We start from the raw sequence: 11,021 nt of genomic DNA, 5'->3' as shown, positions 1-11,021 counted from the left end.
GCCCGCGCCGCCACCTTCCCACCCTCCGCGCGGGCGCCCCACGCGGTGACAGCTCAAGGTCCTGACGCCACAACGCATCTCCAGGCAGCCCGCCCCCTCGCAACATCCGTCACCTGACCCTGCCATATCAGGAACCGCCGCGGTCCAGCTCGCGTCCCTGCTTCCCTGTCCCCCTTCCTTTATTCCTCGCTCCCCACGCTGGGGATTCTTCCTTTCTCCAAACCGGATTATTTAAAAGAGAAAAAGAAAGAAAAAAAAAAAAGCAAATTTATCTCATGGGTCTATCCGCCATTCAGGAGGCTGGATGTCAGTTTTTAAAGAAATGGCGCTATACTCCACTTCTCGATTTGGGAAACGAGCGAAATTAAAGGAAACTGCTGCGACATCTGGACACTGCGTGGCGCTGGCGCCGCTGGAGCGGCGGGCCCCGCGCCGGACCAGGTAGGCGGAGCCGAACCCCAACCCCTGCTGGATCGGCGCGCCCCTTCCCCTGCCTGCTCCCGCGTTGCGGAGGGCTCTGGGCTAGGCCGGCAGTCCATTCACCAGGCAATTTTTATTTTCGGTTTTAACATCCCGCTCAGAGAAGCATCTGAACGCTTCTTCCTCTTTCCTCCTGCCGCGGTGCTCCCCTCCCCCACGGCTGCTCCCCGCTCTCCCGTTGTCCCCGCGTCCACTGGTCGTTCCTCCCGCAGCCTCCTCCTCCTCCTTCCGCCCGGCGCTCCGACACCCTTCCCTCTTGCTGCCTGACTCTTCAGCGTGGTCCCTTTCCTCTCTCCTCCCCTCCTCCCTCTTCCCCCTCTTTTCTTCCACATCACTGACCCTTTCTTTCTGGATACCCCCCGCCCCCCCGCGCTGCTGGGGTCCACTCGGCACAGGAAAAGCGGGGGAAGGAAAGGGAAGAGCCGCATAAAGGAGGGGTGAGTCGAGGACACCGAGGCGGCCTGAGGACACGCAGGAGCCGGGTTCCAGAGCGCAGACTGACGGGTTCCGGCTGTCGGGCTGGATGGAGCTTTGGCGCTGGTTCGCCGGCTCCCCCGAAGGCGAGTGGTCGAGCCCAGGACGCCTCTTTCAGGCGGGCGGTGCTGACCCAATGCCCCAACTTCCCAGGCCTGAAGTCAGTCTCGATGGGCCGAGAGCCTCGCGGGCTGGAGGCGCGGCCTGGCCGGCCCGGCGTGTAAGAGAGGATGTGGGACTAGGCCCAGCCTTCGGAGCCTGAAAGGTGGCCCGCCTCGAAGTGGCTTCTTTTACTTGTGGCCGAGCCAACTGGCCGAGCTGCAGGAGTGGATCCGTAGCGAGACAGACGCCAAGCCTCTCACTATCTGGAGGAGGCAAGTGAGGCTTGGATGGTGCAAGCCACCGTACTGTAACTGAGAGACCTGGTCCAGCGGCACGCAGGCTGCTTCCACTTCCCGTCCCTCACCTCCGCACAGGATGTAGCCTCCTGACCCGCCGGCTGAAGTGAGACTTAGGGACCAGGCTTAAATAGCCACTCTAAATAACTTTTACAAATGCACCTCTCCCCTCTCCTGTAGGACTCCCTCAGAATTTACGGAACATCCAGGCTCCATGCTGAGGCTGCTTGCCGCTCCCCTGTGACAGAATGAATGCGCTTTCTGGCTCTTCACAAGGCTAGCTCCTACTCCTTCAGGGCGCTTCTCAGGTATATCCGCCCCCCCCGCCCCCCTCAGAGACTCTTCCTCCAGGCACCGTATTTTTTTTCCCCTAAAGCACTTACCATACAGAAGTTATCATTAGTAATTGTTTACTTGTTTGTCTGTCAGTAGTTAGTATGTAAACTCCGTGGAAGGCCGGTCTTGCTCTGTCTTGCACCACACCTATGATTCCCCTCCTCCACCACCACCCCCAAAATAAACCTCATAGGAGAGAGATGGACTAGTAAAAACATACAATTATAGTGAGGGGATTTCATTTTATGGCAAACAGAAGAGGGGTACTTTAGGAGGTGGGGGATCAGAGAAAGCATCCTAGAGGGGAAATGCTGCCCAGTTTCAGCACAGTATCATTTAAGGATTCTGGAGAAGTGGAAGAGAGAAGGGTTTCCTGGACCCAGGCAGAGTTACTAGCTGTGGCAGTAAACCATGGTGCGGGAGGGTGAGAAAACCTGTATTACACATTTCTTGAAATTATTAGTCAGGGTTCTCTAGAGACAAAACCAATTGTGTGTGTGTGTGTGTGTGCGTGCGCACACGCGCTTGTATGATTTATTTTAAGGAATTGGCTTACCCAGTTGTGGGGCTGGCAAGTCTGAAGTCTGCAAGACAAGTAGGCAGGCTGGAGACCCATGGAGGAGTTGATGTTGCAGTTTTGAGTCAGAAGGCAGCCTGGAGACAGAATTCTTTCTTCCTTGGGCAACCTCTTTTCACTTAAGGCCTTCAACTAATTGGATGAGGCTCACACAGATTATGGAGGATAATCTGCTTTATTTAAAGTCTATGGATTTAAATGTTAATTATATCTAAAAAATACCTTTACAGCAATAACTTGACTGGTGTTTGACCAAACAATTGGGTACCACAGCCTAGCCAAGTTGACACATAAAATTAAACCTCACATTATCCTATTATGCCTGAAAGGTCTGCTGAGCCTCAGTTTCCCAACCAAGTTTACATTCTGTGATCTTTCTGTATTGATTGGGCCTGTATAGCTTAACCTATAGCCATTTCCTCTCCGCCCAAACTTGTTCTGGGGATAAGGGTAGTTACCCACTTCAGAGGAATGCCATTTGAGTAAGAGCACTGAGTAAGATGACTATACAGTAAGCTCTGTGTTCAATGAATATAAAATTTAAAACTTAAACTTAAATTCCATCTTGGTTTTCTCCTGCTACCCAACACCTGTGTTTTGTTAGTTGTGGTATGCAGGGGAATTCTATCTAATTTTAATATTAGACTAAGCAAAATACAATTATGAAGATGAATCTTTAGCAACACAACTAATTTGTGGCATTCCAAACACGTTTGGAATTCCAGATGACTTTGGCTTTGTGTTCTTCAAGAAGAGTATGATCGAGAGCTGATCAGTGTTATTTGTGCACACTTTCACTTGTATTACTTATCCTCACAGCGGCTCTTTGAATTTGGGATTACTACCCTACTTTACAGGTGAGAAGACTGAGGCCTAGAGGCACTCAAATCTTAGATACTTTATAGCCAGCAAGTGTCAGGGCTGGAATCATTAAGAAGGTCTTTGGACTGAAAGCCTTGTGCCCTTTCTATTGTGCTAAACAGAGTCAATAGGAAGTGAAATATTGATGGGTCATTTTTGCAGAAAGAGGATCATTGAATGTCAGAGCTTTTATTTGCTCTCTTCCTTTGGCCTAAAAACTGACTTGGCAGCTGAGTTTTTGAATGGAGGAAAATTATTTTCTATTTTTTAAAATGATTTTCTATTTTGGATCAGCAAATTCATCCCACAGGCAGAGATAGGAGAGGGCATTTTACTAATACCTTGTCTGTGCCATGCCACCCAACTACCCTCTAGCTGTGATGTCCTAGGACACCAGCTTTTTCCCTCAGGTATCTCTTGATTATCAAAATTCTGTGAGAAACTTCCCTAATATTGCACATGCTCAAACTACAAACCCCAAAGGTATAAGACACAAAACACTAGAAGATTTTAAAACTATTATTTGAACACATATAAAATATTAACTTCTAGAATATATAAATACATAAATGAGTAAAAAAACAACCCAGTAGAAAAGTTAGCAAATAATATAATGGGCAGTTTAGAGTAGAGGATATTCAAATAGTCAAATGGTTAAAAAATTATGAAAATATATTCAATTTTACTGGTTAGTAAAGAAATGTAACAAAAACACTGACATATACCTACAGGTGTGGCAAAAATAAAAAGAGTGATAACATTGGCAAAGTTGTCAGAAAACAATCTTCTTACATACTATTGTAACTTGGTACATTCATTTTGGAAGGCAACTTTACAGTATTTATTAAAACTGTATGTGCATATACATACCCTTTGACTCAGCAATTCCACTGAGTTTATGTATGCAAATATACACATACATAAATAGATGTATGGAAATATGTATACTTTTATGTAGTGTGTGTATATGTATGGAAAAAAATACATATTACATATGCATGTATATATGTATTACCCTTTGACTCAGCAGTTCCACTCCTATAACTCATCTAAGTATGAAAAGTATATATGCACATATACGTGTATATATATTAATGAAGATATACACATACACACATATATATACACACATAAGTATGGAAAGATTTTACACACACATATGTGCAGACATATATGGTATGTGTGTGTTTGTGTGAGAAAAAAAGAGACAGATGTACCTTTAGCCTCAGCAATATCACTTCTATAAATTGATACAGATTGCTCATACAAGGATGAAAAAAAGTTTCTTTATAGCAGCATATGTAGTAGCAAAAAATAAGGAAATAATTTTTATGTTTGTTAATAAGAGACTGGTTTTTAAAAATTTGGGTTTATCCATAAAATACAAAACTATGCAGCTATACAAAAAATGAAGTGCATCTTTATTTCCTAATGCAAGTTGTCAAAGATGTACTATCAAAAAAAAAAAAAAACAAGTTGCAGAATGGTTTCCTAAATGTGTGTGTTGGGGCAGGGCTGTTTACAATTATGTGTACCTATATTTCTGGGAAGTTGATTAAAAGTTTTCAAAAATAGTGGTTACTCCTAGATAGTGAGAATGGTGGATAGGGAGGTTTCAGGAGATATTAATTCTGTTTACTTTCTGTACTGTTTGAAAGTTTAATCATGAACAAGAATTTTAGAGTAACAACTATGGAAATTTTTGGCTCCAAAACTAGAGATTCTAATTTTGTAGTCCTGAAGTTGGTCAGTGAATTCAAAATTTAGAACATGAATGATTGAGAGCCAGAGTTGAGAACAACTTCCCTATATGTTGGTCTCAAATGACTGATGGGGACAGCACCACCATTGTACAGACATAATAAATACCTGAGGGTGAATGTAAAATGAAATGTCATGTAATTTTTCCCTAGAAAGGGGATGACATTAAATTCTTCTGTTCAAGGTGGGATTTAAACAGACCAAAAGGCTCCTGCAGCTCTGGAATGGATCCATATATGATATCTCTAACTGTCCAAGGCAGTCTAGACATTAGAGAGTAGTAGAGGATGACAAAATATTTTAGGCAAGTTTATAGCTTATAACTCTAAGGTGGCATATTGGGAGCAGATATAGGAGACTGTACAGGGTACTGCTGTGCCCTAGGAAAGGTGATAGAGCTTAGTATTCATAACCCACAGAATGAGAAGCCATTGGATATAAATATTTCCAACATTCACCCTTCAGAAGAAAACTCTGTGTGTTGTCATAATCTGTTGACCTATCTGTGGCTTTGTGAACAGAAAAAATGTTTACTGTTTTATGTTTATATATTATCTCTTATAAACATATTATAAAATACATAATGACACACACTGAAATTATTTACAACTTAATTTGATAAGGAAAACAAAATGCAATTATTTATACTATGAGATGAGTGAAAACTGAAGAACAATGAATAACCTTTACCTATCTGGTTTAGGACTATACTGAAAGCCACCCGAACAGCAGACACTCATGACTGGTTCTGACTCCCACTCTTATCCACAGCTCAGTAACTATTATCTGGTCAGAAGAAAGTGGAATTCTCAGGGAGACCCAGTTTTCAGCTAAGGCAAGGAGATGAAGAAATTTGTAAAGTGAGAAGAAGGTAGAGTGGCGTTTGGTTAAAATGCAATGGAGACCCTGAGGTCACACAAGAAAGGGTTCAAAGGAAGTAGCACCAATCCTTTCATAATATAGAGTATTCCAAAGAGGAGATAGACAAATAGATTATGCATTTTGGGAGAAGGCCAAATTTGAAAGGGAAATGAGCCATGGTTTAATTACTGTAATTGGTCTTAAAGTTTTCACTTTAACTCTGTTGTAAAACATTTTATGTGCCAGCACTGACTCTATAGATCTACTGGAGGTCTAATGTCAGGGGCTTCTGAATGAGAAGGGCATTAACAGGTGTTTGGGGTTCCTTTGTAAATTTCCAATAAAACGTAGATGTCTGTTAGACAGTCTGTGTATCATCTTCATAGTTTTTTTTCCCCAGAAAAATCTTTGGTTTATATTGATTTCAAACTTCAAATTATATAATACAAGTCAGCCATTTCAGGAGGGCAGAGAATGAGATGAAAAGAAAGTAACAAAAGGAATAGAAGGAGGAGAGGCATGGTGGTGTTTTATGGACGATGGATCAGTAGTTTAACAGAATTAATCAAATAAAACCAAAACAAACTGCTTATGGTCTACACACTGGTGGGGCTTGTGAAATATTCCCAGGCCTGAAATAATGGGAAACTGCTCATTCCCTCCTGTCTTGATTTTTCTATAAAACTTTTCTCAGGATCACCTTTTACAAATGGTAGGAGTCCTTTTTGGCCTCTTGAATTCCTTACTCAGACTTTAATAGCATTCCTTGCATAAAGGAAACAAATACTTTATAGAAATGGTAACTTGTATATATCACCCCTTTGTTAATTATGTAATACAGGAAATTCTGCTTTGAAGCCAGTGCTACTAATGAAATAATATGTAACTGGCATGGATTACATATTAATCACAGTAATATAAATCAACATGTATTGATATTGAGGTGATACAGAGCTCTTCCCTGACCAGCTGGTTCCTACTATCATCCAGGTAACATTTAGGGACCTAAAACTTCATGGAATCCAATGGAAACAAACCAGAAAGAACGGACCTTTAGAAATGGGTCTGTAAACTCCACAGCAGCTATTTACAGAGAGTTATTCATCTTCTAATGACTTTTCTACATATTTTAGCATTCTCGTGCCTTTGCACTTTCTATTCCTTCCAATGCCCCCAACATTTTATCTTGGTTACAACTCCTATACCAACCTCATTTAGGTCAGTATCACTTGTTATATGTTTACTTAATAAACACTGTTTCTTTCAGAGCATTTACATTAGTTTGTAAACACCTACTTCAGCATTATTTTAATAAATTTATTGGGTCTACCTGCTTATCTCACTTAAAGAAGTGAATTCTTTTGGTGGCTATGAGTCACATGAGAGAAATGCAAAATGCAACAGAAAAAAAATCAGAGGTAAGACAAAGTAAGAAAGAGCTTAAAATTAAACTACATATTTATTTTGCAAAGCATCTTTTCTGTGCTAGTTTCCACAAACTTGTTGGTAACTTCTCAACTAACTGGTGGAGGTGGTGCTTATGGAGATCCCCCACCCCTCAAGGCTCCAGAATTTAGAAATGCATCTCTTCTCTCTATTCCTTTATATAGCTTTTCTTGGCTCAGACAAGCAAAGTGGCAAAATCATTACTAATAAAATATAAGACCCCATTACAGTCATGTATGCAACAAACTTATAAAGCGATAAAACTTTAGTGATGGTAGGGAGCTTAAAAGTAATCTAGTCCAACTCGCATCTTATATAGATGAGGAAATTGGGGCTAATCATGTCACATGATTTGGTAGGTCATATATTGAATTAGTTGAAGAACTAATACCAGAACCCAGGTTTTCTACCTTCCAATCAAGTCCTAATTAATCTCTGCTTCATTCCCTCTTTCTTCCCTGGGATTATAAATAGAACAGGAGAAGATATTGAAAGTATTGTGATTCAACTCTTGTTGCTCCTTCAAGTAATTTTTAAAATTAAAATGTTCTTATTTTCTTACTTATTTCTCCCCGTTTCCATCTTTTTAAGCTTGGTAATTGAACACTGTGAAATTATGCCAACCTAAAATTTATTTTTCAAGTTTTCACAAGATAATGAAATAGTTTGTTGATAGTGAAAACTTAGTAGTCATGTCAGATTTTGGTTATGATTAGCTGCTGACATAAATACCAAAGCAGACTTCTTAGTCTGCTAAGAAGATGACTGTAGATGACACCAGCTTTTGCATTTGTTTCAGAAGGCAGTCCACAAGAGTGCTTCCAAGATTATTTCTATCATTTTTGAAGATGACTACTTCTACTTGCTCTTTTCTCTTTTCTTTTCTTTTGGTAGAGTGGCAACGTCTTGAACGTTGGAAAAATTACACCCTATCATAAAAATAATTAGCCTCTGATAAAGCATAAAAGGAAAATAAGCATTTCTTTTGTTTTTTAAAAAAATAATTGATACTTGCAGAGGTGGTAAAAAAATCCCTATTCACTACTACATATTAACACACAAGTAGTTTGTTTTTAACATTTCCCATAAAAGGAAGGACAATATAGAATCTCAATGTGGTTGGTCTAAGTTAAATTAGTTTTATTTATTTGCTGAAGGTCAGTTACCTAGCTTCATAAAATGAACTAATTTGGTCCTGGACACCATATTCATATTGCTTTTGTCATAATATAGAAATAAAATATAATAAAGCATTCCTATGAACACACTTTCCCAAAGCCATTTGGAACTGTATGGATCTTGAGCTCTCTGTTTGAATCTATTTTTCATTCCTTATATCTGAAATTACTAATTTTAGCCATTAGAACACAGGAAATTTTAAATAGATTTTGCTTTCATAGTAAATCATCCTTGTTTTCTCATCCATTCACTCGGCTGAAAAAGGAAATATAAAAATGAGGCCAAATGAATACATTATTGAATTCTGAATTTATTTCACTTCCAGATCTTGCAATGAAGGTCAGGTAGTAAGATGTGTACAAACCTTGGTAATATTTTAGATTTAGGTACAGAAATTAACATGTATATTTTTCTGTAATTGTAAAATAGAGCCAGAAGCAGGGCTCATGTATATAGAGCTATATTTGCTTGCATGTATCCTTCAAAGTGAAATCTTAAACAGATATAACAGTATATACTTCTTGTGCTGCTGATAAAACACATTGACCAAATCTGCCTACCAGGTGGATTTGAAATCTGAATTTACTTTTACATGTATTCATAAATTACTATTTCAGTGCAACCACGTGGTACTTGATTTTCCAATAATGTATGATGTTTTGGTTTTGCCAAATATATATATATATTTGCCAAATATATATATATTTGCCAAATATATATAATATATATATGGCTGTGGATCTCACAGAACCCTATAGTACCCAACCACATTTTCTTGATTTAGTTTCCCTTAATATCAGGTTGTCATCAGATTCCACAATTTCTTTAAATTAGGAATGGAATCATGTTTTAAGCCAAAATCTTGGAGTCCAATCTCAATTTTTTTACATTAAAACAGTGAAATATCAGTTATTCCAATGCTGTAATGTATCAAGCAACACTGGAAATTAAATCCCCAGACAGTACACCTTTAGTTTGTTCAGCAGATATTAAGACATTCCGCGAGCCATCATCATATATTTTCAACAGTTTTATATTCAATCTACTCTTTTAGCAACGCTTTGGGAAATATCCCGAGATAATTTACTGGGTAAGTGCATGGATCTTCTAAAATACATTTGTAATATTTCATTGTTTGACCCCCTGAGACTGTAGTAAAGGAAACAGAAAATTTAACAGAGAAATAAATAGGTTAAGGATCAAAGTAATCTGGGCGTTGCTACTGTGCCATAGCTTCGTGTAAAAGCTGTAGTTCTTCCTCACCTCTTTCCCAAGGGCCACGAGTTACTTTGTTATTTAAAGTCTCCGTAAGTAAGACTGCTATTGAAGAACCACCCAGAAGTACAAAATATCACGAAATCTTTTCAAGTGGCAATTTACAGGGGGCTCTCTGTATCCTACCGTTCATAGATTAAACAAATCGTTACAGTTAACGGCCTACCTACAGTTGCTCTCGGTACAATCCCCGACTTCAGCCTGTGCGCGGACTGCTGGAACGCCGCAAGAATCTCGCCTTGATTTAACAACAGCAAACGAGCGCCCCTTTCGGAGAGCTGTTCAGAACCACCTTGCCCTGGGGACTTTAGAATAAGCAGGCAAGTTCGAGGTGGCTTCCGGGTCCTCTCTTCTCCGTCAGATATATCCGGTGTAGCTGGGCGCGAGTCCCCAAGGCTTCCAGTATGGAGCGTTTTGCACGTGACCTGCTCCGCTCCGTGCAGCTTGTAAAGAAAGAGCCCACGACGACCGTCATCATTGCTTGGTCCTCCGTCTTCAGCTTTGCCCTCATATCCCCAGGGCCTAACGCCTGAAGTAGGGGCTTAAAGGGGGGGGGTCCTTCAAGGTCGATGGGGCGAACGTTATCACCTGTCTTCCCACCCGAATGCCAGTCACCGCCGCCTCCCACTCCGCCCCAGCATCTTTTGTGTGAAGATTCGCAGCGCTTGGGTTCCTTCGCGGATTTCGTCATGTGCCACTTTTCGCCAGAAAACCCTGAAAAATAAACCCGGGAAATCCACATTCGGCTCCTAAATCTCGCTGGAAATCCATTTGCCCCACACCTCTGCGTTTCACTTCACGGTGAGTGTCGAGGGCTGCATCCAGAGAAAAAAAGAGAAAAAAAATTTCTTCCCGGTCTGCCCCTCCTTCCCTGCGGGGAATCAGGTCGCCCAGGAAGACTTCCGCCGCTCCACGTTTGCAGACCTCATTGAACTAAGTTGGGGTGAGGAACTGGAGAGTAAAGAAAAATCGTTTGGGGCGGCTGTGTGCAAGCGCCATCAGTCTCCCTCGGCTGTGCGCAGGTAGCGGGCGACGTCGCGGTGGCCGCGCTCCTCAGCCAGGTCCACGGGCAGGCGGCCCCAAGCGTCGCGCACGTCCAGCCGCGCCCCGGCTCGGTGCAGCGCCACCAACGTGTCCAGGAAGCCCTCCCGGGCGGCGTCGTGCACGGGTCGGGTGAGGGTGGCGGGGTCCGCGCAGTTGGGGTCCGCACCGTGGAGCAGCAGCAGCTCGGCCACGCGGGCGCTGCCCATCATCATGACCTGCCGGAGAGAGCAGAGCGGTCAGGACCGGGGTGGGGGCAGGTAGAGTCTTCTCAAAGAAATACCTATTCATGATCCAGAGACTCTTACAAGCCTCAGGAGTCTAGTTAAGCT

General features: G+C 41.8%; 1 protein-coding gene and 1 long non-coding RNA gene across 2 annotated transcripts in view; one reads left to right on the top strand and one right to left on the bottom strand.

Annotated features, from left to right (window-relative positions):
* The first annotated feature begins 123 nt into the window (after window positions 1-123).
* Window positions 124-9,920, top strand: LOC112415060 (uncharacterized). Its single transcript, XR_003006271.1, has 3 exons — window positions 124-441; window positions 1,533-1,660; window positions 9,784-9,920. It is a non-coding gene; the product is annotated as an uncharacterized LOC112415060 (long non-coding RNA).
* Window positions 9,921-10,614: 694 nt separating this feature from the next.
* CDKN2B (cyclin dependent kinase inhibitor 2B) overlaps window positions 10,615-11,021 on the bottom strand; it is a 2,789-nt gene continuing 2,382 nt past the window's right edge. Inside the window, exon 2 of the mRNA XM_024767828.1 lies at window positions 10,615-10,907. Coding sequence (XP_024623596.1) covers window positions 10,647-10,907 — 261 coding nt within the window. The 3' untranslated portion in view covers window positions 10,615-10,646. The remainder of the gene's footprint in view (window positions 10,908-11,021) is intronic.

The sequence above is a fragment of the Neophocaena asiaeorientalis genome, unplaced genomic scaffold (assembly GCF_003031525.2).
Source record: "Neophocaena asiaeorientalis asiaeorientalis breed wild unplaced genomic scaffold, Neophocaena_asiaeorientalis_V1.1 scaffold434, whole genome shotgun sequence".
Classification (NCBI taxonomy): domain Eukaryota; kingdom Metazoa; phylum Chordata; class Mammalia; order Artiodactyla; family Phocoenidae; genus Neophocaena; species Neophocaena asiaeorientalis.
The sequence above is the reverse complement of the archived record's forward strand: the minus strand, read 5'-3'. Positions and strand labels throughout refer to the sequence as shown.